Raw genomic sequence first — 27,500 nt, 5'->3', positions numbered from 1 at the left:
ATTACAGCCCTCTACTGCCCCCTACTGTCTTCTTCTGTTCCCTACAACTCTCTACTGCCCCCTACTGCCTTCTACTGTTCCCTACAACTCTCTACTGCCCCTACTGCCTTCAAATGTTCCCTACAACTCTCTACTGCCCCTACTGCCTTCAAATGTTCCCTACAACTCTCTACTGCCCCCTACTGCCTTCTACTGTTCCCTACAACTCTCTACTGCCCCCTACTGCCTTCTACTGTTACCTACAGCTCTGTACTGCCCCCTACTGCCTTCAAATGTTCCCTACAGCTCTCTACTGCCCCCTACTGTCTTCTTCTGTTCCCTACAACTCTCTACTGCCTTCTACTGTTCCCTACAGCTCTCTACTGCCTTCTACTGTTCCCTACAGCTCTGTACTGCCCCTACTGCCTTCTACTGTTCCCTACAGCTCTGTACTGCCCCTACTGCCTTCAAATGTTCCCTACAACTCTACTGTCCCCTACTCCCTTCTACTGTGCCCTACAACTCTCTACTGCCCCCTACTGCCTTCTTCTGTTCCCTACAACTCTCTACTGCCCCCTACTGCCTTCAAATGTTCCCTACAGCTCTCTACTGCCGCTACTGCCTTCTAGTGTTCCCTACAGCTCTGTACTGCCCCTACTGCCTTCTATTGTTCCCTGCAACTCTCTACTGCCCCCTACTGCCTTCTTCTGTTCCCTACAACTCTCTACTGCCCCTACTGCCTTCAAATGTTCCCTACAACTCTCTACTGCCCCTACTGCCTTCAAATGTTCCCTACAACTCTCTACTGCCCCTACAGCCTTCTATTGTTCCCTGCAACTCTCTACTGCCCCCTACTGCCTTCAAATGTTCCCTACAGCTCTTACTGCCCCTACTGCCTTCAAATGTTCCCTACAGCTCTGTACTGCCCCTACTGCCTTCAAATGTTCCCTACAGCTCTCTACGGTCCATACTGCCTTCTACTGTTCCCTGCAACTCTCTACTGCCCCCTACTGCCTTCAAATGTTCCCTACAGCTCTATACTGCCCCTACTGCCTTCTAACGTTCCCTATAGCGCTATACTGCCCCCTACTGCCTTCAAATGTTCCCTACAGCTCTATACTGCCCCTACTGCCTTCTAACGTTCCCTATAGCGCTATACTGCCCCCTACTGCCTTCTAACGTTCTCTACAGCTCTCTACTGCTCCTACTGCTCTGTACTGCCCTCTACTGCCTTCAAATGTTCCCTACAGCTCTTTACTGCCCTCTACTGCCTTCAAATGTTCCCTACAGCTCTGTACTGCCCCTACTGCCTTCAAATGTTCCCTACAGCTCTGTACTGCCCCCTACTGCCTTCAAATGTTCCCTACAGCTCTCTACTGCCCCCTACTGCCTTCAAATGTTCCCTACAGCTCTCTAGTGCCCCCTATTGCCTTCTAACGTTCTCTACAGCTCTCTACTGCCGCTTACTGCCTTCTAATGTTCCCTACAACTCTATACTGCCCTCTACTGCATTCTAACGTTCGCTACAATTCTCTACTGATCCTACAGCTCTCTACTGCCACTTACTGCCTTCTAATGTTCTGTGCAACTCTCTACTGTCCCCTACTGCCCTCTACTGCCTTCTAATGTTCCCTACAGCTCTTACTGCCCCCTACTGCCTTCTACTGCTTTCTTATGTTCTCTACAGCTCCTACTGCTCCCTACTGCTGCTTACTGCCTTCTAATGTTCCCTGCAACTCTCTACTGCCCCTACTGCCTTCACATGTTCCCTACAACTCTCTACTGCCCCTCACTGCCTTCTAACGTTCTCTACAGCTCTCTACTGCCTTCAAATGTTCCCTACAACTCTTTACTGCACGCTACTGCCTTCTAACATTCTCTACAGCTTTCTACGCTCCCTCTCTACTGCCTTAATGTTCCCTAACCCTACTGCCCCCTACTTCACATCCCACACTCTCTACTGCCCCCTACTGCCTTCTAACGTTCTCTACAACTCTCTACTGCTCCTACCGCTCTCTACTGCCCTCTACTGCCTTCAAATGTTCCCTACAGCTTTCTACTGCCCCTACTGCCTTCAGACGTTCCCTACAGCTCTGTACTGCCCCCTACTGCCTTCAAACGTTCCCTACAGCTCTATACTGCCACATACTGCCTTCTAACATTCTCTACAGCTCTCTACTACCTCCTACTGCTTTCTTATGTTTTCTATAGCTCTGTACTGCCCCTACTGCATTCTAACGTTCGTTACAGCTCTCTACTGCATCCTACTGCCGCTTACTGCCTTCTAATGTTCCCTGCAACTCTCCACTGCCCCCTACTGCCCTCAACTGCCTTCTAATGCTCTCTACAGCTACTTTAGCAACTCTCCACTGCCCCCTACTTCCCTCTACTGCCTTCAAATTTTCCCTACTGCCCTCTTCTGTCCCCTACGGCTGTCTTTCCTATATGAAAATCAGTCCCAAATGGTACCCTGAGTCCTGAGGTCCTCCACAAACCACACAGATTTACAGGGAAGAGATCTCGACTTATGCATTTGAGATTGGTGTAATGTGCGTGTTCTGCTGGAGCTTTTTTTTTAATAAGCAGGTTCTTATCTACAGTCTGAATTCTGATCACAAACATGATGCAGCTCAAGTTAAATTAATAAACCAATGCATTTTTACTCACTGCTGGATTTGTAAACTCTATGGAAAACGGAGTGCGTGGTAGCTTTTAACACCATGTTCTTTATCATTCTCAGCTAAATGGACGACGTGAGTCTGAATCTGTGTGATGTCTGTAGATGCTGTGATGTTGTGAATTTCCAGTCTGTAGCTCTGCAGCACAGACGTTGTGTGTGTATAAACAATCATTGTGTGTGAGCCACATCACTCAGTCACGCAGAGCCAGTCAGTGTGGTCCACTCAGACCGTCACAGAGCAGCTGGAACTACTGAGACACGTCACAGAGATGCGAGCACAGAGTTCACTTTTGTTAGACTGATTCTAAATCATGATAATAAAAGCAGAGCAGCAGAGACAGTCCACCCAAAACAGAGAATTTATCTCAGCAGACAAAATCACTGCCTTTCGTTTCTCATTTAATCATCAACATACGGGAGCGAACGCAGAGAGACAGACAGACAGACAGACAGTTGGGCCTTACAATACACAATACAGTTATTAAAGAAGAGATTACAGAACATTTCATAAAATTACAGATAACACCATTACTGTCACTCAGTTCACCGCACTGTTCGTTATTTCCGTGAAGTTTTGATATATATTGTGTTTTTTTCGTTACCACTGCATTAACTGGAGATCAGAGACGTCAGCGCTGAGTGCTGATTTCTGGCGTTTTGCGTGTTACAGAAACAGAACTCGTCCTCCAGTTGACTTAATCACCATTTCTCTCCTGGTTTATGATAAAATGTTTTGTGTAAAATGGTGAATAATCCTCAAACTCTGAAAGGCCTGAAATCCTAAATCAGCATCTGACAGTCCAATTAAACTTCGGTTTAAATGCTGAGTATGCAGTCAGAGCATAAAACATTACAATATTACAGTAATTATTACACTACACAGCAGTTACCATAGCAACAGGACAGTCTGAGATTACACATAGGACACTGTAACACACACACACACATGGTTATCAGTGGAGGAGTGTGGTGATGGAGCGACTCCTGAGTTGGAGATTGTTGGTGTTATTGTTGTTGTTGTTACTGTGAGTGAGGCCGAGTGTTCTCTCTAAGCTCTCTCTCTCCTCCTCCACTCTCCTCCTCTCTCGCTCCACCCTCATCTCTTCATCCCTTAGAGTCTGAACATGCCCCTCAAACTCCTGCAGCTCCGCCTCCAGCTCCGCCCACTCTTTCTCTAATCTCTCCATCTCCTCCTCCTGCTCTCTCTCTCTCTCCTCCACCGCCTTCAGCCACTCCTCACTCCCCCTCTGCGGAAACACACACACACACACACACACACACACACACACACACACACTGTTAAATGTGTGTAGTTACATCACTATACAGTTAGATTCATATAGTTATATAGTTACAGTTGTGTACTTATAGTTGTATAGATATACAGTTATAGTTATGTAGTTATATAGTTATGGTTAGTTTTAGTAGTACAGTAAGAGAGTTATAAATATATAGCTATGGTTATGTAGTTATATAATTACAGTTACAGAGTTATAGTTTATGTAGTTACAGTTATGTATGAGGTGTTTTAAGTTGTTTTTAATGAAGACACACTGACTGGTGCAGGTATTCTGTAATAATGGCCTCACCTTCACATCCACACAGTCGATGGGCAGCCAGCGGGGTGGGGCTTCATCATCCAGAAGGAGGAGCTTCTGAACCTCAAACAAACTGTCCTGAATAATCACCACGGCCTGATGGGATGAATAATAAAGTGAACATGGGGGGCGGTGAGAGATGGTGATGGTGTGAGTCTGTAGTTGTGGGGATGGAGGAAATGGTGGTGTGAAGTGGTGGTGGGAGATGGTGTGGTGTGGTGGGAGATAACGGTGGCCGGTGGTGGGGGTAGTGGGGTTGGTGGGAGATGGGAGTATTTGGGGTGATGTCGGGAGGTGGGGGCATTGCGTGGAAGTAGTGGGGGTGGTAGATGGGGTAGGGGGGAGTAGTGTGGGGTGGTAGGTCAGTGCAGTGTGGGGTGGTAGTTGTGTGTTATGTAGGATGGTAGGTGTGTGCGGGGGCAGTGGTGGGTGTGTGTAGTGGGGTGGTGGTAGGTGTGCGGGGGGGCAGTGGTGGGTGTGTGCTGGTGGGTGGTAGGTGTGTGCAGGGGGGCAGTGGTGGGTGGTAGGTGTGTGTAGTAGTGGGTGGTAGGTGTGTGCAGGGGGGCAGTGGTGGGTGGTAGGTGTGTGTAGTGTTGGGTGGTAGGTGTGTGTAGTGGTGGGTGGTAGGTGTGTGCAGGGGGGCAGTGGTGGGTGGTAGGTGTGTGTAGTGGTGGGTGGTAGGTGTGTGCAGGGAGGCAGTGGTGGGTGGTAGGTGTGTGTAGTGGTGGGTGGTAGGTGTGTGTAGTGGTGGGTGGTAGGTGTGTGCAAGGGGGCAGTGGTGGGTGGTAGGTGTGTGTAGTGGTGGCTGGTAGGTGTGTGCAGGGGGGCAGTGGTAGGTGGTAGGTGTGTGTAGTGGTGGGTGGTAGGTGTGTGTAGTGCTGGGTGGTAGGTGTGTGTAGTGGTGGGTGGTAGGTGTGTGCAGGGGGGCAGTGGTAGGTGGTAGGTGTGTGTAGTGGTGGGTGGTAGGTGTGTGCAGGGGGGCAGTGGTGGGTGGTAGGTGTGTGCAGGGAGGCAGTGGTGGGTGGTAGGTGTGTGTAGTGGTGGATGGTAGGTGTGTGCAGGGGGGCAGTGGTGGGTGGTAGGTGTGTGCAGGGGGCAGTGGTGGGTGGTAGGTGTGTGTAGTGGTGGGTGGTAGGTGTGTGTAGTGGTGGGTGGTAGGTGTGTGCAGGGGGCAGTGGTGGGTGGTAGGTGTGTGTAGTGGTGGGTGGTAGGTGTGTGCAGGGGGGCAGTGGTGGGTGGTAGGTGTGTGTAGTGGTGGCTGGTAGGTGTGTGCAGGGGGCAGTGGTGGGTGGTAGGTGTGTGCAGGGGGCAGTGGTGGGTGGTAGGTGTGTGTAGTGGTGGGTGGTAGGTGTGTGCGGGGGGGCAGTGGTGGGTGTGGACGCTGGTGAAGGTCTTGCCTGCAGGCTGTAGAGAGTCTGAATCAGGGTCTGGATTCTCTCCTGCAGCAGAAACAGCAGTGAATTAAACTGTGTTCACACTAATCAGAAACACTGTAACTGCAGTCTGTGTCTCTGATGTTCAGACTGAAACCATAAACATTTACAGAACCCATAAAGAACCGTACTGAATGTGACACACAGAGAACAGCACAGACAGTAAAGTGAGGATTTTTATTCTGGTCAGTGAATCTTTATTACCTGTAAGTGAATCTGGACGGGGAATCCTGCGGTCACTAAAACAGCGTCCATCTGCTTTATGGGACAGATCACGCTGGGCAGTCCCTCAGCTATCAAAAACAGATTTATATTATTAAACGTGTAACTTTTTAAAACTGTTATTCTGAAAGTTTTACAAATTAATAACATTAGTAATATTATAATCTGTTCTGATGGAGCTGTAGATCCACTGACCGTCCAGATTAAAGTCACAGTGAGGAGAAAACCACGGAGTCAGAGTGACCATCAGATTAACCACTGATACAGAGAGAGAGGGATAAGCTCATTGTTATTTTCAGTAGAGTATATATGTTGTGTGTATATGTGTGTTTGTGTATGTGTGTGTGTATATATATATGTGTGTGTGTATATGTGTGTGTGTGTGTATGTGTGTGTGTGTGTGGGTGTGTGTGTGTGTGTCATTTACCCTCTCTCTGGGCATCCTGCAGTAGAGTGAGTTGCTGCGGTGTGTGTGTGTCTGTATTTATGTGTGTGTGTGTGTGTGTGTGTGTGTATATATGTGTGTGTGTGTGTATGTGTGTGTGTGTGTGTATATATGTGTGTGTGTGTATGCATGTGTGTGTGTGTGTGTGTGTATATATGTGTGTGTGTGTGTGTGTGTGGTGTCTGTATTTGTGTGTGTGTGTGTGTGTGTGTGTATATATATGTGTGTGTGTGTGTATGTGTGTGTGTGTGTGTATGCTGTGTGTGTGTGTGTGTGTGTATATATGTGTGTGTGTGTGTGTGTGTGTCTGTATTTGTGTGTGTGTGTGTATGCATGTGTGTGTGTGTGTGTGTATATATGTGTGTGTGTGTGTGTGTGTGTGTAATATGTGTGTGTGTATGCATGTGTGTGTGTGTGTGTGTGTATATATGTGTGTGTGTGTGTGTATATATGTGTGTGTGTGTGTGTGTGTGTGTATATGTGTGTGTGTGTATATGTGTGTGTGTGTGTATATGTGTGTGTGTGTGTGTGTGTATATGTGTGTGTGTGTATATATGTGTGTGTGTGTGTGTGTGTGTGTATATGTGTGTGTGTGTGTGTGTGTATATGTGTGTGTGTGTATATATGTGTGTGTGTGTGTGTGTGTATATATGTGTGTGTGTGTGTGTATATGTGTGTGTGTGTGTATATGTGTGTGTGTGTGTATATATGTGTGTGTGTGTATGCATGTGTGTGTGTGTGAATGTGTGTGTGTATATATGTGTGTGTGTATATGTGTGTGTGTGTGTGTGAATGTGTGTGTGTGTGTGTGTATATATGTGTGTGTGTGTGTATGTGTGTGTGGGTGTGTGTGTGTGTGTGAATGTGTGTGTGTGTGTGTGTGTATATATGTGTGTGTGTGTGTATGTGTGTGTTTACCCTCTCTCTGGGCGTCCTGCAGTAGAGTGAGTCCCTGCGGTGTGTGTGTGTGTGTGTGGAGTGTGTAGTGATGTGGCTGAATGAGCAGATGAAGGGAACTCACACTCCGCCCACCAGCGCACACACACACACACAGCTTCTCATCCAGAGCCGCACACACCTGCAGATCCACAGAAAACACAGCCTCTACACACACACACACACACACACACACACACACACACACACACACACACAATTTACAGTGAGAGTTCAGAAACGTGTCTGATTTCCTCAGTTTCCCCCATTTCAAATGTAGCTGATCAGCTGACTCGAGTTCGGAGTCTGAAGTTTTGCTTCTTTGGCTACGAGGCTAATGTAGCTAACAAGAAATGGAAGCTTATACTCCACCGATTAGCATGATGCTAACTGACCAAACCATCTCACATTCGGCTAAAACTGTGGAGTGGAGCTGTTCAGTGATCTGTAACGCACTTACTGTTCACTGTAAACCTGGACTAACGCAGCAACAGCAGCTGCACTGAAAATAGTCTCTTAGCAGGAGAAACGATCTGATATTTAGCTGACATGTGGAATATATTTTATTTTGAGACTGTCGTAAGTATAAGATTATTTAGGTTTTTTCAGTGTGTTCTGAATCCTGGGTAAATAAATTCTCTCACTGCTGTTGCAGTGTTTGTGTATCAGATTTATTGTTTACCTTGTAGTTTCTGAATTTTCTTCATTTTCTTCTCCTCATTACTCTTCAGCTCCCCGTCAGCGCCGTCAGACAAACTGAAAAACAAATACAAACAAATCAGATTACAGCACTGTAAATAAAAACGTGTAAATCAGATTAGGGCACTGTAAATAAAAACACAGTGTGACTCATGTTAGAGCACTGTAAATAAAAACAGAGTAAATGAGATTAGACAACTGTAAATAAAAGCAGTTTTTAGTCAGATTAAAGCACTGTAAATAAAAACAGTTTAAATCAGATTAAAGCACTGTAAATAAAAACAGTTTAAATCAGATTAAAGCACTGTAAACAAAAACAGTTTAAATCAGATTAGAGCACTATAAATAAAAAACAGTTTAAATCAGTTTAGAGCATTGTTAATAAAAACAAATTGTAAATCAGATTAGAGCACTGTTAACAAAAATGCTTTAAATAAGAAAAAAGCACTGTAAATAAAAGTGTAAATGAGATTAGAGCACTGTAAATAAAAACAGTGTAAATCAGATTAGAAGACTGTAAATAAAAAAGTGTAAATCATATTAGAGCACTGAAAATACAAACACAGTGTAAGTCAGATTAGAACGTTGTAAATAAAAACACAGCGTAAATCAGATTAGAGCACTGTAAATAAAAACACTTTAAATCAGATTAGAGCACTGAACATTAAAAAGTGTAAATCAGATTAGAGCACTGTAAATAAAAACACAGCATAAACCAGATTACAGCACTGTAATTAGAAACACTTTAAATCAGATTAGAGCACTATAAATAAAAAAGTGTAAATCAGATTAGAGCACTGTAAATAAAAACACAGTGTAAATCAGATTAGAGCACTGTATAAAAAACTCTTCAAATCAGATTAGAGCAATGCAACCAAAAAAGTGTAAATCAGATTAGAGCACTGTAAATGAAAACACTTTAAATTAGATTAGAGCACTGTAAATAAAAAAGAATAAATCAGATTAAAGCACAGTAAATAAAACATAGTAATTAGAGTACTGTAAATCTTAAAAAGGGTTTTAAATAAAATAACAAAAATGGTTATGCAGGATTTGCTGTTTCTGCAGCTCAGATTAACAGTTGCATTGTGTGATCTGAGTCAGTGCAGCGACAGAGTTTCTGATCTAATATATTTGATCTGATTTAATTTTCTGGGTTCAGGTCAGAGAGGCTTGATTTGATTACAGAAAACAGAAACAGGCCATTGATTTCCCAAAACCATCAGAACCTTCAAAAGAGTGATCAGTGAGGGAGAGTGATCAGTGAGAGGAGAGTGATCAGAGAGAGGAGAGTGATCAGTGAGGGGAGAGTAATCAGTGAGAGGAGAGTGATCAGTGAGGGGAGAGTGATCAGTGAGGGGAGAGTGGTCAGCAAGGGAGAGTGATCAGTGAGGGAGAGTGATCAGAGAGAGGAGAGTGATCAGTGAGGGGAGAGTGATCAGAGAGAGGAGAGTGATCAGTGAGGGAGAGTGATCAGAGAGAGGAGAGTGATCAGTGAGGGGAGAGTGATCAGAGAGAGGAGAGTGATCAGTGAGGGGAGAGTGATCAGAGAGAGGAGAGTGATCAGAGAGAGGAGAGTGATCAGTGAGGGAGAGTGAACAGAGAGCGGAGAGTGATCAGTGAGGGGAGAGTGATCAGAGAGAGGAGAGTGAACAGAGAGAGGAGAGTGATCAGTGAAGGAGAGTGATCAGTGAGGGAGAGTGATCAGTGAGAAGGAGAGTGATCAGTGTGGGAGAGTGATCAGTGAGAGGAGAGTGATCAGTGAGGGAGAGTGATCAGTGAGAGGGGAGTGGTCAGTGAAGGAGAGTGATCAGTGAAGGAGAGTGATCAGTGAGGGGAGAGTGAAGGGAGACGTGGGTGGTCTCTCTTTGTCTGACCTGTAGGTGGTCTCTCTGACCTGTGGGTGGTCTGCTGCAGGTGTGTTATCCAGGTGTTACGCTCCTCACGAGTGTTTGTGTGAATCTCGTACATCTCCGGTCCGGCGGAGGAGTCACTACTGATCAGGAACAATCCTCTCTCCTGATTGGCTATTTCTCTCCAGATCAGACCCTTTAATGGAACTACAGCAGACTTCTGTTCCTACACACACACACACACACACACACACACACACACACACACACACACGCACAGCAATAACAATGGCAGCACGTTTACACTAAAAAACACAGAAACGACTCAGTGAAGCTGGTCTGATTATAATATGATATTAATGTAAACGTTGTAAACTTGTAAAGCCGTGAGCTCATTAATGACGAGGGCTTTGATCAGGTTTAGACATTTTCTGGATGTATTTACAGAAAAGATTCGGGTGACTATTGACTTCTAGAGTTTGTTAGCAACATTAACCTCGTAGCTCTAGCACTAAAATAAAGAAGCAGAATTTGGACACTGAACCCGTCTGAGCTGACAGAGTCTGGAGGAAGCGGAGAAGCGGAGAACCTGAGAATGTTCACTCTGAACTATCACTTTAATGTGTGTGTGATTCGGTACCAGAGCAGCAAATGTGAACTTCTGTTCTTTCTCCTGAAGAAACACCAGAACATCTGAGAGAAGAAGAGCAAGAACTTCTGCAGAGAGAGAGACACACGAGAGAGAGAGAGAGAGAGAGAGAGAGAGAGACACACAGAGAGAGAGAGAGAGAGAGAGAGAGAGAGAGAGACACACAGAGAGAGAGAGAGAGAGAGAGAGAGAGAGAGAGAGAGAGAGAGATTGATAAAAGTTAGATCAGACTAGATATTCTAGCAGAACAGTACAGTACACTTAACTAGTACAGTATGGCAAGAGCATGTTTGTGTTCACAGGGAATATGTTCTCAGGATCTGATGTTCTCAGGGTTCCATGTCCCTAGGGTTCTATGTTCCTGGACCCTATATTTCACAGTTCTGTATTCCCAGATCTGTGTTCTCAGACTCTCGTGTTCTTAGGATCTGTGGACCCAGAGCCCTATGTTCCCAGGTTTCTGTGTTCTCAGGGTCCTGTTTTCTCTGGGTCTATGTTCTCAGGTCCTATGGTCTCAGGGTCCAGTGTTCTCTGGGCCCTATGTTTCCAGGGTTCTATGTTCTCTGAGTCTTGTGTTCTCAGGGACTGTGGACCTAGAGCCCTTTGTGTTCTCAGGGTTCTATGTTCTCTGGGACCTATATTCTTTTGGTTAATGTTTTTAGGGCCCTATGTTCTCAGGGTTCTATGTTTTCAGGATCCTATGTTCTCAGGGTCCATACCTCTGAGTCTGCCGGAGGTGGTTCTGCAGGTGAGCGTTGCGGAGTGTGTGAGTGTGTGTGTGGTGTGTGTGAGTGTGTGTTTGCTGTAGATTTCTCCGCTCTTCAGTCGAGTGCAGCTCTTCGGGTCCAGCCGGCCAATGATGTCATCCAGCTTCTGCGCCCGCTGGACCTTAGACACGTGCAGCTCGACCCCCGCTAACACCCCCCTCAGACCCTCCAGTGCCGCAGCAATGTCACGCTGCTCCACAGTGCCCTCTACAGACAAACCACAGCATTAACAGACACAAGATAGTAAAACATATTAGCCTGAGATTCAGATTGTCTGTTACAAATAACAATCGGCTGAAAACTGATGGTTCTCTCTGTGGTATCCAGATAGATACAGCTGAGCTGCTCTCCTATTGGTTAGGACTTAAGGAGCTGGACTGAAGGTTTCACACATTAGATTAACTAGCAACATAATTAGGAAGTGACAGAGGAACCAACCAATCACACTCTGATTTACAGTCCTTTTTTAGATGCCCCGTTGACAAAAATATCTTCTGTTTAATCATGCTGTGTTGGCGCTCCTTTGTTTGTCATTACCTGCCTTTTCACATCAGGGCCTCATAGATGGACCTGCCAGCGTCCACAATCACCAGCATGTGGCGCAGTGATGCCACTCGCAGTTTCGATCCCTGACTCAGCCGGAGCACCTCAATCACTCTGACTTCACTCTCACTGTGTTCAGCTTTTTTCCTCTCAGCACATTTACACTACACTTCCAACCCTGTTTGTATGTAATAAGAACAGGTTCCTGCACACTGACCTTGGGTTCTCCCTCTGTACCAAACCTGTAAGTATCAAGGCAGTCTAATCTGTTTTTTTTTTTACCTGTTAATCCTATAAATTACCACCACTGCACCAGTGCTAATATCTGCAGTCTATGGGGTTTTCAGTGATACGTTAGCATCAAACTAACAACTGTGAATATTAATTTTTCCACACTGGGTTTAATATCATTCCACTGAAGCACAGTGGACATTCTGTCCATCTCTGTTTTCATTCTGGTTTCTCTCTGTTTGTGTTTTTGTGCTGAGACTGTAAGAAAAGTTTGGGAATTGTGCAAAGGAGTGTGTGTGTGTGTGTGTGTGTGTGTGTGTGTGTGTTTGTTCAGTGTTACTGTAATGAGGCTAAAGGGCTGTGTTTGGGTCACAGTGAAGTTAAAGAGTGAAGAGCAGTTTTACTGTCTGCTTTTTGAGTCGTAGCGTTCACTCGCTCATCTGCACACTGAGTGTGTGTGTGTGTGTTACCGTCAGTGCAGTGCAGCAGTCGTTCCAGCAGGACGGGGTATTTAGTGATCCTCTGAGTGATCAGCAGCAGGAATTCTGGGATTTCTCTCCGCTTAATGACAGAATTGCTGCTCTGCTGCTGCAGAAAACAAACACACACAGCAGCTTCATCACCGCTCAGTTACCAGCAGCAGCCTGAACACAGAGCGGTTAGTTTAAAATGTTGTTACAAATAAAACCCCAAAGTAAACAGTGAGAGAATCCCCCCATATTCACTGAGGTTTTTTCACAGATTGATTAATAATGCTGTAGATGTCAGGTAAGTATAATATTTCAGGTGTTGGTTCTACTTTGTGATCTAAAACAAACACTGAAACATTTACACTACGTTTATCTCCAAACAGCTTTTATTAATTCTTCAGTGAAATGATGTTGATTAACTCACTCTGATGAACAGCTGCAGCTTCCGGTTGTTTTGCTGAAGCTGTTTGTAAATTCTGAGAGCGTCGGAGTGTTTACTGCAGAAATCTCCATACAGCTCCATCACCTGATCTCCTACACACCCACAGAACTACACACACACACAATAGAAACGCACACAATGCAGACAATACACACAATACACACACAGGGCATAGGGCATACACACACACACACACCATATATACACACACACATCATATACACACACACGCACATCATATATACACACACACATCATATACACACACACGCACATCATATATACACACACACACATAACATACACACACACTCTTAGAAAATGTGTTATTTTAAATAAATGAATAACTATTGAATATTCAAAATTAAAGTGCATTACTGAGTGTTTAAGCCCCGCCCACCTGCTGCAGTAGAACATCCCCGATTCGCTGAATGATGTAGTTTCTGTAGTTTATGCAGTTCTCTGCAGAGCTGGAGCTCCACCTCCTCGTCTCCATAGCAGCTAGGAAGTTTCTGTGGAGCGTGATGAGGTCGTCCAGACTGGGGAAAATTTGACCAATCACGTCCTCCTCCAGCTGCACTTCCTCCAGTAAGCCCCGCCTCAAGACCTCCGCCATCACCATCAGCGTCTGCACGTGATGAAACTCTGTCTGCATCAGCTCTGCAGGTCAAAGGTCGATATCAATAAAGAGAGAGCAACACTCGATCAGAACGTTTTTAATCAAAACTACTTACAACAGATTTAATTTATCAGAAATATTCATCATTCGCAAATCCAGAAACCGATCAACAACACAATGATAACAACAGTAAACAAACGAACAGTGCTGATTAACAAAAAAAATGTATAATAAAAAAATTCACAGCGAATTCATAAAAATACGACTTTATACTTTAATCATCAGTTTTCCCAGAAGCCAGTAAGTGAGATTTCCTCCAGTGTTTGCTGACCAGTACAGAATTTTTATGTTGTTTTGTGCAGGTGTGTTTTTGTTGTAGCTCCGTTTTAAAAATCTCCTGCACGTCACACAGAAACACTGACCTGTGATTGGCCATTTTACATGTCAATCAAACGGCCCTTTCCTGTGAAAGAACGTGGCTCACACACTCTGAGAACAGGCAGACGTCTGGCTTAGTACGTAAAAACTGACCATAGATAACCTCCTGCCTCTTGACCACTCCTCTGTCCAGCGTGTTCAGAAACTCGGCGTCCACCAAAGCGCTCCAGGATTCTGCTGTGTAGTCCAGCGGGGCAGGAGCTGGAGAACGACAACAAAAACAGAAAATCTCTGAATTCATACATTTTGAATTGTTAAAAAAAATCACTCTTAACAACAACCTTACAAACATTAACACGATTCAGCAGGAAATGACCAACACTGCTCCATTCAGCTTCTACAGGACTCAGCTCTGGACACTGAGCAGGTCAGTGTGGTCACTTTCCGTCTTACATAACACTGAGTCTGCTTGTTTCAGGGGAGTCCAGACTGACCCATAGGGCACCAACATGGCTGCAGGTCTTCATTCCAGTCAAGCAGGAGAACCTGATCAACTGAGAACAGCTGATTAAACAAGCAGAACCAGGAGAATGTCTGCTTTAATGGAACAACGATCTGCAGTGAGTCTCTCAGTGAGTCTCAGTGAGTCTCAGTGAGTCAGAGTGAGTCTCAGTGAGTCAGAGTGAGTCTCAGTGAGCCAGAGTGAGTCTCAGTGAGTCTCAGTGAGTCAGAGTGAGTCTCAGTGAGTCTCTGTGAGTCTCACTGAGTCTCAGTGAGTCACACATGTATGACATTAACACACTGAACAGACCAGACAAACACAGACAAATAACAAGGATTAAACTAAGAGACAAATAAAATAGAAATACAATACAATAAAGATTAGAGTAAAAATAAGAATAAGAGTAGATTCTGATCAGTGATCATCAGACCTGCAGCAGGGCGGCTGTTTATTATACACAGACATAAACGCTCTGATATATGATTCATGTTTGTATATAATTAGCAAATTTATGGTATTTTGTCCTGACCTGAGCTCTGGGTCAACGGGCGGGAAGTGGAATCTCCAATCACAGACCAGGATTTCCTCACAGTGACCTCATGACCACACCCCTCACTGTTACTGCGCCTTCTACACACACACACACACACACACACACACACACACACAAATGACTAATTACTTATCTCAAACTGTAATGGGGTTACTTTACAATTTGTAAATAAAGTGCAGATGTTAGCTGCTTGTGAATCATGTGTAACTGTTACAGAGCTGATTGATAGTGAATAAAGTGTAAATGTTACAGTGCTGATAGTGAATAAAGTGTAAATGTCACAGAGCTGATAGTGAATAAAGTGTAAATGCCACAGAGCTGATAGTGAATAAAGTGTAAATGTCACAGAGCTGATAGTGAATAAAGTGTAAATGTCACAGAGCTGATAGTGAATAAAGTGTAAATGCCACAGAGCTGATAGTGAATAAAGTCTAAATGCTACAGAGCTGATAGTGAATAAAGTGTAAATGCTACAGAGCTGATAGTGAATAACATGTAAATGTTACAGAGCTGATAGTGAATAAAGTGTAAATGTTACAGAGCTGATAGTGAATAAAGTGTAAATGCTACAGAGCTGATAGTGAATAACATGTAAATGCTACAGAGCTGATAGTGAATAAAGTGTAAATGCTACAGAGCTGATAGTGAATAACATGTAAATGTCACAGAGCTGATAGTGAATAAAGTGTGAATGCTACAGAGCTGATAGTGAATAAAGTGTAAATGCTACAGAGCTGATAGTGAATAAAGTGTAAATGCCACAGAGCTGATAGTGAATAAAGTGTAAATGCTACAGAGCTGATAGTGAATAAAGTGTAAATGCTACAGAGCTGATAGTGAATAACATGTAAATGTTACAGAGCTGATAGTGAATAAAGTGTAAATGCTACAGAGCTGATAGTGAATAAAGTGTAAATGCTACAGAGCTGATAGTGAATAAAGTGTAAATGTCACAGAGCTGATAGTGAATAAAGTGTAAATGTCACAGAGCTGATAGTGAATAAAGTGTAAATGTCACAGAGCTACTGAGCGATCTTTATTGTATGTTTATCATATTTACGCATAATGAATATCGAACCCTTTCTCTCACAGGAGGCCACCAAGGTGCTTGTTCAGTCTTTGGTCATCTCAAAGCTTGACCACTGCAACTCACTTCTGATTGGTCTTCCTATGAGGACCATCAGGACCTCCAGCTAACCCAGACTGCAGCAGCACGGCTCGTCTTCAGTCTTCCTAAGTTCAGTCACGTCACTCCACTGCTGCGCTCCCTTCACTCACTTCCTGTGGCTGCATCAGATTAAAACTCTGATGTCTACAAAGCCAAAACTGGACCAGCCCCTCCCGACCTGATGGCAGTGGTCTTTCGAGCTTCAAGTCCAGCTCGGCTATCAGGGCTCTTCTCTGTCCTGGAGCCCAGGTGGTGGAAGGAATCGCTCTCTCGTCTTCAAACTCAGACTGAAGACTGTCTCTCTGTACAGCTCTTAACTGAGCACTAATCTAAGTGCTTTCTGAACTGTACTGTAAGGCACTCCTGCTGTGTTTGATCTGTATCTTTCTGTATTTTCAGCTCTGGCCGAGTCTGAGCTGAAAGGCAGTTCTAGCTAGGAGACGTTCTCCGAGTGGATAACAAAGCACTTTTATAAGTCACTCTGGATAAGAGCGTCTGATAAACGCTGTAACACACACACGCTACCCAGTACACATACCCACACACACGCTACCCAGTACACATACCCACACACACGCTACCCAGTACACATACCCACACACACACTACCCAGTACACATACCCACACACATGCTACCCAGTACACATACCCACACACACACTACCCAGTACACATACCCACACACACAGGCACACTCACACGCACATACCTGCGAGTCTCAGTATTGTTGTGACTGACGAATAGAGCCGGAGAACTCTGGCTCGAGGAATCTGAAACACACACACACACACAAACACACACACACACTCACTATATATATATATATATATATATATATATGTACAGCTCTGTATGTTTGTTTTTATGGTTTAATCCTGATTGTTGTAGTTTTTTGTTATGTGTTTATTGTTTATAGATCTTTGTATCCTCATCATATCCATCCTGTTCTCAATAAAGCCTCTAACTCAGTAAATGCGTCCTGTCTGCTCACCTGCAGCACTGATCATAACTTACTTACATTTACATTTAATGTAAGTAACATGTACATTTAGTTTCTGTTTTTAACTCAATGATATACAGTTTTAATATCTGACCTGCCAATCAGTAAATCAGGTAAATCAATTATTCAGAATCAAATTAAAGCCTAATTTACCGTGTTACTGACATTAATATAAAACATTCATATAAAAAGTAAACAGGGCATGTTTATAATGTGATCCTGCATCTGCTGCTTTTGAGTCACATGGTTAGAACAGAACGGTGCGATTGGTCACTCACACAGCAGGATAGGACAGTTGTTGAAAGCCTTTAGCTGCTGAGGGTTCTGGGTAAAAGCAAAAATGTATAAATAAAAATAAACTTAGAGTTCAGTAAAACCAACAAGAGAACCAATTGTATAATTAATATATATCTAATATATATTTCATTATATTTATTATAAAACATACTATATGTTTATAAAACTCACCCTCCAGCTCACGGACGCAGAGTCAGAGCGAAACTCAGAGAAACCTGAGAACACAATATACACACATATACACACTACACTATTACTACACACACACGACACTAATACACACATTATTACACGCACACTCAAACACACACAGTCAGGTGTTGTGAATACGAGTCCTCACCTGAGTCCTGAGGAAGCCTCTCTGTGTGAGGTGTTTCACACACCTGTCCAAGCAGATGCTCAGGTGAGTGCTGCTCCTGATCAGCCTGCAGGTGAGGGTGGAGTTACGCTCACTCTCTGAACTCTGTCTGAACTCTCTCACTGGATTCTCTCCAAATCCTCGGAATTTTCATACATGTCTCTGATTTCTCTGAATTCTGCCCAACTTACCTAAAATCTCTGAATTCTCTATATTTTGTCCTAATTTTCTCTAAATTCCTTGAATTGTCACTGAATTCTCTAAATTTTTTGGATTATATCTGAAATCAATCAATCAGCCTTCATTTAAACTACACTGAGAGTGACCCTCGTTTACAGTGCATCCGAGAACTATACACAAAACAAAGATTAAAAAGAGCAAATATAAATTTTGAACAGCAAAACTACAGCAAAAATATGAGTCTACGTTTATGTAGAGCTGACTGTAAAGCATCAAAAGAGTGCTTTGGTTTTTCACAGCTGCCTGTACAAAACCAGCAGAGCCGAATCAAACGGTCACACAGGTGCACTTCACAGTCTGAGATGTGTCACGCATCCCTCCGGCTCTGAGGCGCACTCAGACTCCATTTCCCAGAATCCTCTAGGAGATCACATGACCCAAGTGACTCCTGATCTTTCTTCTAATTCTGTTAGTACTAATTCTGTTCACCTGTGTTGTCTGTCATTTGACCATAGTAGTTTAGTTTATAAGCCAGGGCTTTAGCGTAGCCTAGTCGTGAGGTATTGTATGTATACAGAAGTACTGAGGGTTCTGTTGTGCATGTAATTCCTGTTTATGACTGTTTTGCCTGTTTCTTTGACTCTGCCTTTTTTGCCTGACCCTTTTGGATTGTTTGCCTTCTGTTATGTTCATATTTTTGTACTGGCTGTCTTTTCTGGATTTGACCCATGCCTGTTTTCTGACCAGAGTCTTTCTGGCACGTTATAAGATGGAGGCGGGAAAATCACTGATGTACATGCTGAATTTTATCTGAATTCTCTTGAATCTAAGAATTCTCTGAATTCTGTCAGCATTTATCTGAAATCTCTCAGATTTCTGAATCTCCTTGAATTCTCTTAATTCTCTCCAAATTTGCCCTGAATTTTTTCAGAACTCTCTGAATCTACAAGATTACCTAGAGAATTCAGAGAATTCATGAAACCTCTGAACTCTCTTAGAATCCCTGTCGTTTCTGAATTCCCTGAATCTCTCCAAATTCTCCAAATTCTTTCTGAATCCAAATCTGAATCTTTATTTGTCAAGTACCAGCGGTACAAGGAATTCTCTTGGTGCAGGTGTCAAAATCAAATCCAATAAAATTTCTCCAAATTCTCTCTGAATTTTCAGAGTTTTCTGAATTCTGTTCCACTAAACAGGAAGAGGAGAATGTCTGAAGGTCTGGATCTGAGTGTGTACGACTCACCTGGATGTTGGTGTTGCTGCCCGCTCGTCTCTGCAGGACGCTCGGAGTCCGGCACTTTTCCGTTTCTGTGTCAGATGAAGAGATGAGTTTATTTTTCTCTTCCTCTGCAGTCGGTTCTCCATCACTGCTCTTCTTACTGTCACAGGAAACACTTTAGATTAGATTACAACCTCATTATTTCTCTGTGTGCGTGTGCGTGTGTGCGTGTGTGTGTGTGTGCGTGTGTGTGCGTGTGTGTGTGTGCGTGTGCGTGTGTGCGTGCGTGCGTGAGCGTGAGTTTGTGTGTGTGGAGGGGGTGTGTGTGTAGTGTGAGTGTAGTGAGCGTGAGTTTGTGCGTGCGTGTGCGTGTGTGTGTGCGTGTGCGTGTTTCAGTTTTTGTGTGTGTGTGTGCGTGTGCGCGTGTGTGCATGTGTGCGTGTGTGCGTGTGCGTGTCAGACAGAAAGTGATCATACCTTTCGCTGGCCGTCTCTGTGTCTTCAGGATCTGGTGAAGACAGTTTTTAGACTTTAGAATTTAATAAATTCAGTTTAAAATGTAAAAAACAGATACAGAAACACATCACAGTGTGGAGAGTCTGAGAGACACAGCTCTAAACCTAAACTCTGATCTGTAAACCCTAAACCACAGAGACAAACCGCACAACACCTACACACACACACACACACACACACACACACACACACACACACACACACAAACTCACGCTCACTACACTCACACTACACACACACACCCCTCACACAAACTCACGCTCACTACACTCACACTACACACACACACCCTCCACACACACACACAAACTCACACTCACTACACTCACACTACACACACACACCCCTCACACAAACTCACCTTCACTACACTCACACTACACACACACCCCCTCCACACACACACACACACACACAAACTCACACTCACTACACTCACACTACACACACACACACAAACTCACGCTCACTACACTCACACTACACACACACACCCCTCACACACACACAAACTCACGCTCACTACACTCACACTACACACACACCCCCTCCACACACACACACACACAACTCACGCTCACTACACTCACACTACACCCACACACCCCTCACACACACACAAACTCACGCTCACTACACTCACACTACACACACACACACAAACTCACGCTCACTACACTCACACTACACACACACCCCCTCCACACACACACACACAAACTCACGCTCACTACACTCACACTACACACACACACCCCTCACACACACACAAACTCACGCTCACTACACTCACACTACACACACACACCCCTCACACACACACAAACTCACGCTCACTACACTCACACTACACACACACACCCCTCACACACACACAAACTCACGCTCACTACACTCACACTACACACACACCCCCTCCACACACACACACAAACTCACGCTCACTACACTCACACTACACACACACACCCCTCACACACACACACAAACTCACGCTCACTACACACACACCCCTCACACACCCCTCCACACACACTACACACACCCCTCCACACACACACAAACTCACGCTCACTACACACACACCCCTCACACACCCCTCACACACCCCACACACACACACAAACTCACGCTCACTACACACACACCCCTCACACACCCCACACACACACACAAACTCACGCTCACTAAACACACACCCCTCACACACACACACACTACACACACTCACAGTATTCATAAACATACACTCACTCACCTGTTGCATTGTGGGTCAGTAGAGCCCATTGGCTGCTGGGAGATGAGTTGTGTTTGAAGTGAGGCTGCTGAAGGAAAATGAGTAAAATCCTCAAATTAAACTCTAATATTTTTAAATTCAGGGGTTTTAATAAAATTCTCTTTTTTTCAGCAGAGAACGTTTTCACAGCCCGACTGTGAATCAAGCCGACTGTACTGACACATCCTTTTAAAACAAAACTATTAATATTATAAAACTAACCTATATACGCTAATAAACCTCTCTTGATTGCATTGAGATATTCTGTAATTTATTGTATTAATCTTATAACTGTTTTGTTGCGAAACGCATTATAGACTATAATACATTTTCTTTCTTTGTGACATTTGTTGTGAGTGGTCTATACTCATACGATAAATATCAGTGGTATATTATCATTAATAAAAATTAAAAAAATAACTTAATTATGCATCAGCTATTCTTTCCAAAACCTCGTTATAGCCAGAATTGTTACAAATGCATCAAGCAGCATTTTTCTGTGAAACTCCTGAATTCCAGCTCACCTCATCTTCACGTCTGCTTCTCAGTTCTGTTTCTAAACTCTGGCTGAGAAACGCAGGAGAACCGACGCAGTTCAGCTGATTTTCTGATCCGCCTGTAATAATTAAATATACAGTAAAATATACAGCACTGTGCTCGGTGCACAAAACACCTTACAGTTTTCCTTCAGTTTGAACTGAATGAGATCTGCTTTAGTGAAGAAGATTCTCTACAGGAGCTGAGTGACCCGCTCAGACGTTTCTGTCAGTGACGCAAAACTCAGAGGGCTTTACCACAGTGACGGACGCTTTACTGCAGTGATTGATGCTTTACTGCAGTGACTGACGCTTTACTGCCGTGACTGACGCTTTACTGCAGTGACTGACGCTTTACCGCAGTGAGTGACGTTTTACTGCAGTGAGTGACGCTTTACCACAGTGACGGACGCTTTACCGCAGTGACTGACGCTTTACTGCAGTGACTGACGCTTTACCGCAGTGACTGACGCTTTACTGCCGTGACTGACGCTTTACTGCAGTGACTGACGCTTTACCGCAGTGAGTGACGTTTTACTGCAGTGAGTGACGCTTTACCACAGTGACGGACGCTTTACCGCAGTGACTGACGCTTTACTGCAGTGACTGACGCTTTACCGCAGTGACTGACGTTTTACTGCAGTGACTGACGCTTTACCACAGTGACGGACGCTTTACCGGAGTGACTGACGCTTTACCGCAGTGACTGGCGCTTTACTGCAGTGACTGACGCTTTACCGCAGTGACTGACGCTTTACTGCAGTGACTGCTGTTTTACCGCAGTGACTGGCGCTTTACCGCAGCGACTGACGCTTTACTGCAGTGACTGACGCTTTACTGCAGTGACGGACGCTTTACCGCAGTGACTGACACTTTACTGCAGTGACTGACGCTTTACCGCAGTGACGGACGCTTAACTGCAGTGATTGATGGTTTACCGCAGTGACTGATGCTTTACTGCAGTGACTGAAGCTTTACTGCAGTGACTGATGCTTTACCGTAGTGACCGACACTTTACCGCAGTGACTGACGCTTTACTGTAGTGACTAACGCTTTACCACAGTGACTGACGCTTTACTGCAGTGACTGACGCTTCACCGCAATGAGTGATGCTTTACCACAGTGACTCACGCTTTACGGCAGTGACTCACGCTTTACGGCAGTGACTGACGCTTTACAGTAGTGACCGACGCTTTACTGCAGTGACTGGCGCTTCACCGCAGTGACTGATGCTTTACTGCAGTGAGTGATGCTTTACTGCAGTGACTGACGCTTTACAGCAGTGGCTGACGCTTTACTGCAGTGACTCACGCTTTACAGCAGTGACTGGCGCTTTACCGCAGTGACTGACGCTTTACGGTAGTGACCGACGCTTTACTGCAGTGACGGACGCTTTACTGCAGTGAGTGATGCTTTACTGCAGTGGCTGATGCTTTACTACAGTGACTGACATCAGCGTTCTTTCACTATCGGAACTTACGATCCGCAGAAAACCGACAGAATTTTCCTCTTAAAACCCACTTACACAGTTTTCATGAAGATTCTGAGCGACGTTGTTATTTGGGATTCTCTCTAAATTCTCCTCTTCAAATTACAGCTGAGGAACTTTCTGCCACGTCTGAGCGGTTATTTAAGGGAAAATTGATCACTGGGGAAACGTAAAGGTGTGTGATAGTGTGATAGATCATTGATAGCCTGAGAGGCGTTGGTGCAACACACTTAACCTTAAACACTTAAGTGTAATCTTAAAAGAAAATTCAGCTGAAGGTGTTTGATGCAGATGATGAAACGTTTAAAAGGTGTGATTCTCATGTCTGAAACTGAAATGTATCAGCAAAAAGCAAAACTGTAGAGCTGTAAAGACAAAACTTTCCTGAGTTTATGGGTAATAATAGTTCTTCATCATCATCATCACCACCAACACCATCATCATCATCATCATCACTGGAACTGCTGAACTTCTGATGAAAAAAAGAAAAGCATTACCATTAGAATGTTGTAATTGTTAAAAGGTCTGTAATTATTATTCATTTTTACCTCTTAAACTCAGGTTTTGAAAGCATAAATTGACATCAATAATGAATATTAACAAATTACAACAACAATAATAATAATAATAATAATAATAATAATAATAATAGAAATGTTGCCCTTAGCAAGAAAGTTCTACAGCTCACTTTGTCTGATAGAACATCATTCATCACATTCTCTGCATTTTCATCACAAACACAAACCATCATCATCAACATCATCATCATCATCATCATCATCATCATCACTGTCACATTCACCACCACCACCATCATCATCATCACTGTTACACTCATCATCATCATCATCACTGTCACATTCACCACCACCACCATCATCATCATCACTGTTACACTCATCATCATCATCATCATCATCATTACTGTCACATTCACCACCACCACCATCATCATCATCACTGTCACACTCATCATCATCATCATCATCATCACTGTCACATTCACCACCACCGCCACCATCATCATCGCTGATGATGATCATGATGATCATGATGACTAAGATGGTGATGATGATGGTGAGTGTTTGTAATGATTTTGATGGTGAAGGAGATGATGGAGATGGAGATGATGGAGATGGAGATGGTGAAGATGATGATGGAGATGATTATGATGAAGATGATGGAGATGGTGAAGATGATGATGGTGATGATGATCATGATGATGTTGATGGTGATGTTGATGGTGAAGATGATGATGATGATGATGATGATGATGCTAATGATGATGATCATGAAGATGATCATGACGATTGAGATGGTGATGATGCTGATCATATTGAGGGATTGTAATGATAATGATGGTGAAGGAGATGATGATGATGATGATGATGATGATGATGGTGATGGAGATTGAGATGGTGATGATGGTGAAGATAATCATGGAGATGATGATGATGGTGATGATGATGGTGAAGATGATGGTGAAAATGATGATGACATTGATTGTGATGATAATGAAGATGATGATGATCATGATTATGATCATCATGATGATTGAGATGGTGATAATGGGGATGATGATGGAGATGGTGATGACGAAGACGATGATGATGATGATGATAGAGATGGTGATGATAGATGATGATGATGATGATGATGGAGATGACGATGGAGATGATGATGGAGATGATGATGAAGATGATGGTGATGATGATGGAGATGGTGATGATGGAGATGGTGATGGTGATGGTGATGATGGAGATGAAGATTATGATGATGATGGAGTTGATGAAGGAGATGACGAAGATGATGGTGGAGATGATGAAGATAATGGTGATGATGATGATGATGATGATGTTGATGGTGATGATGATGATGGAGATGGTGATGATGGTGGTGATGAAAACACAAACACCAGAATAATCATAATTGCACTCACACTGTACGGAACAACAGCATGTGGTGATTCTCTTGATTGTGGTTCATCTATATCAAAGTGATATTAATATGTAAATAAATATATGTAAATGAATGTGCTGAGATAATCTGCTGTAACAGTTACATTCCAGACAAATTAATCTGAATGTGAAGCACAAACCTGAAAATGTTGATACAGATTCTCTATTTCCTGCTCTGCTCCCGACACAGAGCTCTTTAATCTGACACACACACACACACACACACACACACACACACATACACACACACACACACACACACACACACACACACACACACACACACAGATATACGCACGCACACAGATTTATTGTGATTAGTGACTAAAATTGTATAAGAATAAAAATGATCAGATCAAATATCAAACAATACAGAAGACAGTTTATCTTTCTTTATTCTGTAATAAACACTACTGTGTGTATATATAACCATGTGTGAGTTTGTCTGTGTGAGTGTGTGTATCTCACCATGCGTGTGTGTGCGAGTGTGTGTGTGTGTGTGTGTGTGTGTGTGTGTGTGCATGTGTATCTCACCGTATGTGTGAGTGTACAGTCGGACACACACTCGGTCAGCAGCTGGACAGCTGAGTGGAGGATGTGAGCGGAGGACACACACACAGACAGTGACATCACGCTGAAGGTATGGCTGAACCTCAGCAGGCCTGACTGACCCGTCCACACCTGCGAGACTCCGCCCAGAGGCGTGGTCAGAGGGTTAGGGGGGCTGCAGGAGGAGACAGGATAAAAATAATAAATTATATTTATATATATATATATATATATATATATATAATTCAGATGTAAATAGTATGTAATGTAATAGTATGAGTTCTCTATCAGAGAGAGACCGTAAAGCTTCCTACTGGGTGAGGAGGCTGATGAGCTCGTGCTGTTTGGTCCGCTGGGCCAGCTGTAGCGGCGTGTCTCCAGTCTGATTGGCTGAATTTATCATCATCAGAGCACCAGGCTGACACAGCAGGAACTCACACACACACACAAACCCCAACCGCACACAGAGGTGCAGCAGAGACTCTACACACACACACATACACACACACACACACACACAGATTAATGCATACACACAAACCCCAACCGCACACAAAGGTGCAGCAGAGACTGTACACACATTAATACTCACATTAATACACACAAAAACTCAAACACACACACATGTACATTAAACAGACTCTCTGTAAATAAACTCTCTCTCTCTCTCCTCTCTCTCTCTCTCTCTCTCTCTCTCTCTCTCTCTCTGTATATTAAACTCTCTCTCTGTCACTCTGCTGTAATTAGAGCTTCCTCATTGGCTCCAGTCACCATGGAAACCAAATCCACTTAAACCCCCCCTACTTTACAATTCCACCATCATCTCCGGACATTTCTGTCATTTAGATGTGAAGCAGAGTCCGGAACACCCCCCCCACACACACACACACACAATCAATCACTTTAACCTGCTCCTCTCTGAGTGTGAGTGAACTCTGCTGAGCTCATTCTGAAGGTCATCCAGAACCACAGAACTGTTTCAGAGCTGAGAACAGAAGCAAGCACACACACACACACACACACACACACACACACACACACACACACACACAGTTTTACACTTCCTACAAAATCGACCACCTTCAACTACACAAAGCACCTCATGTACAAAGCTTCCAGATCTTCAGCAGTTCCAGTGAGATGATCTCTGTGTCTGAATCCTGCCTGTAATTCTCTGCTCCTGCTGATTTCCTCTTTCTGTATGAAATATGTTTCAGTGTTCTGAGCACTGCTGCCCCTGGTGGTAATGTTAGCACCCCGCCATGATAAAGAACTCTGCAGAAAGAACTCCAATGCAAACCTCACCAGCTTAATCACAGAGCTCCTTGCTCCTCTCAGCAGCCGGCTGGGGCCTGCAGTTATAAAGAACAGCTAAAGTGGTTTGTGGGTGGTCTCAGCTTTAAGCCAGTGTGTGGGGTAATTTCTGTAGATTGCAGTGCTGGTAGTGTGTGAAGTGTAAAGGCTGCTGGAGTAGAAGTGTGTTTGGCTCTTCTTTAGAAATAATCCAGCACAGTTTTCCCAGCTGCTCAACTTCCATGAATTGCTTTCCTGTTGCTGTTCCTCAGCTCCTCTGTGCTGCTCAAGTTCTTATCTCAAAGATGGAACTTAATTGCTCTTGCAGCTCAGCAGTGCTCAGTAATGCTTTCTGGAGTTTATCTGTTTGTTTAAATTATGATTTTATGGTACATCTCCCCTCGATGGCCAGCTGTGTGTGTGTGTGTGTTGGGGGGGGGGCATTATAAACACAGGCTTTCCTCAGGAACAGAGCTTGTGAGCATCACCACATCACTGGAAATCTCACCATTTAAGTGCTGATGATCTCTTTAAGAAAGAATCACACCACAAAATCACACTCGTTATTTTGAAAAGCCAACATTACATCCTTCTAAAGTGTGACGAATCTACAGAAGGGAGATGAGAGGAGCACCAGAGTGAACTAACGATACTAAACCTG

At 43.9% G+C, this 27,500-nt stretch overlaps 2 protein-coding genes across 2 annotated transcripts in view; both read right to left on the bottom strand.

Moving 5' to 3' along the window:
• The window catches only part of cab39 (calcium binding protein 39), a 10,693-nt gene extending 10,659 nt beyond the window's left edge, over positions 1-34 (bottom strand). The window contains exon 1 of the mRNA XM_036556134.1: positions 1-34. This exon is cut by the window's left edge and continues 173 nt beyond it. The gene's annotated coding sequence lies outside the window, so the exon portion shown is untranslated.
• A 3,117-nt stretch (positions 35-3,151) lies between these two features.
• The window catches only part of LOC118796964 (rho guanine nucleotide exchange factor 28), a 28,223-nt gene continuing 3,874 nt past the window's right edge, over positions 3,152-27,500 (bottom strand). Inside the window, exons 4-31 of the mRNA XM_036556132.1 lie at positions 25,861-26,029; positions 25,532-25,721; positions 25,138-25,198; positions 24,979-25,025; positions 23,427-23,511; positions 21,539-21,633; positions 20,997-21,063; positions 19,700-19,730; positions 19,247-19,382; positions 17,806-17,890; positions 17,637-17,680; positions 17,447-17,492; positions 16,878-16,938; positions 14,976-15,076; positions 14,098-14,205; positions 13,348-13,607; positions 12,930-13,055; positions 12,506-12,623; positions 11,214-11,468; positions 10,486-10,562; positions 9,890-10,071; positions 7,976-8,049; positions 7,276-7,461; positions 6,108-6,170; positions 5,895-5,983; positions 5,655-5,696; positions 4,249-4,353; positions 3,152-3,906 (exon numbers count right to left, since the gene is read on the bottom strand). Of these exons, the coding sequence (XP_036412025.1) occupies positions 3,613-3,906; positions 4,249-4,353; positions 5,655-5,696; positions 5,895-5,983; positions 6,108-6,170; positions 7,276-7,461; positions 7,976-8,049; positions 9,890-10,071; positions 10,486-10,562; positions 11,214-11,468; positions 12,506-12,623; positions 12,930-13,055; positions 13,348-13,607; positions 14,098-14,205; positions 14,976-15,076; positions 16,878-16,938; positions 17,447-17,492; positions 17,637-17,680; positions 17,806-17,890; positions 19,247-19,382; positions 19,700-19,730; positions 20,997-21,063; positions 21,539-21,633; positions 23,427-23,511; positions 24,979-25,025; positions 25,138-25,198; positions 25,532-25,721; positions 25,861-26,029 (3,197 nt within the window). The 3' untranslated portion in view covers positions 3,152-3,612. The remainder of the gene's footprint in view (positions 3,907-4,248; positions 4,354-5,654; positions 5,697-5,894; positions 5,984-6,107; positions 6,171-7,275; positions 7,462-7,975; positions 8,050-9,889; positions 10,072-10,485; positions 10,563-11,213; positions 11,469-12,505; positions 12,624-12,929; positions 13,056-13,347; positions 13,608-14,097; positions 14,206-14,975; positions 15,077-16,877; positions 16,939-17,446; positions 17,493-17,636; positions 17,681-17,805; positions 17,891-19,246; positions 19,383-19,699; positions 19,731-20,996; positions 21,064-21,538; positions 21,634-23,426; positions 23,512-24,978; positions 25,026-25,137; positions 25,199-25,531; positions 25,722-25,860; positions 26,030-27,500) is intronic.

The sequence above is a fragment of the Colossoma macropomum genome, unplaced genomic scaffold (assembly GCF_904425465.1).
Source record: "Colossoma macropomum unplaced genomic scaffold, Colossoma_macropomum, whole genome shotgun sequence".
In the NCBI taxonomy this organism is placed as follows: Eukaryota; Metazoa; Chordata; class Actinopteri; order Characiformes; family Serrasalmidae; genus Colossoma; species Colossoma macropomum.
Note: the sequence above shows the minus strand (reverse complement) of the source record. Positions and strands in the feature narration are given on the sequence as shown.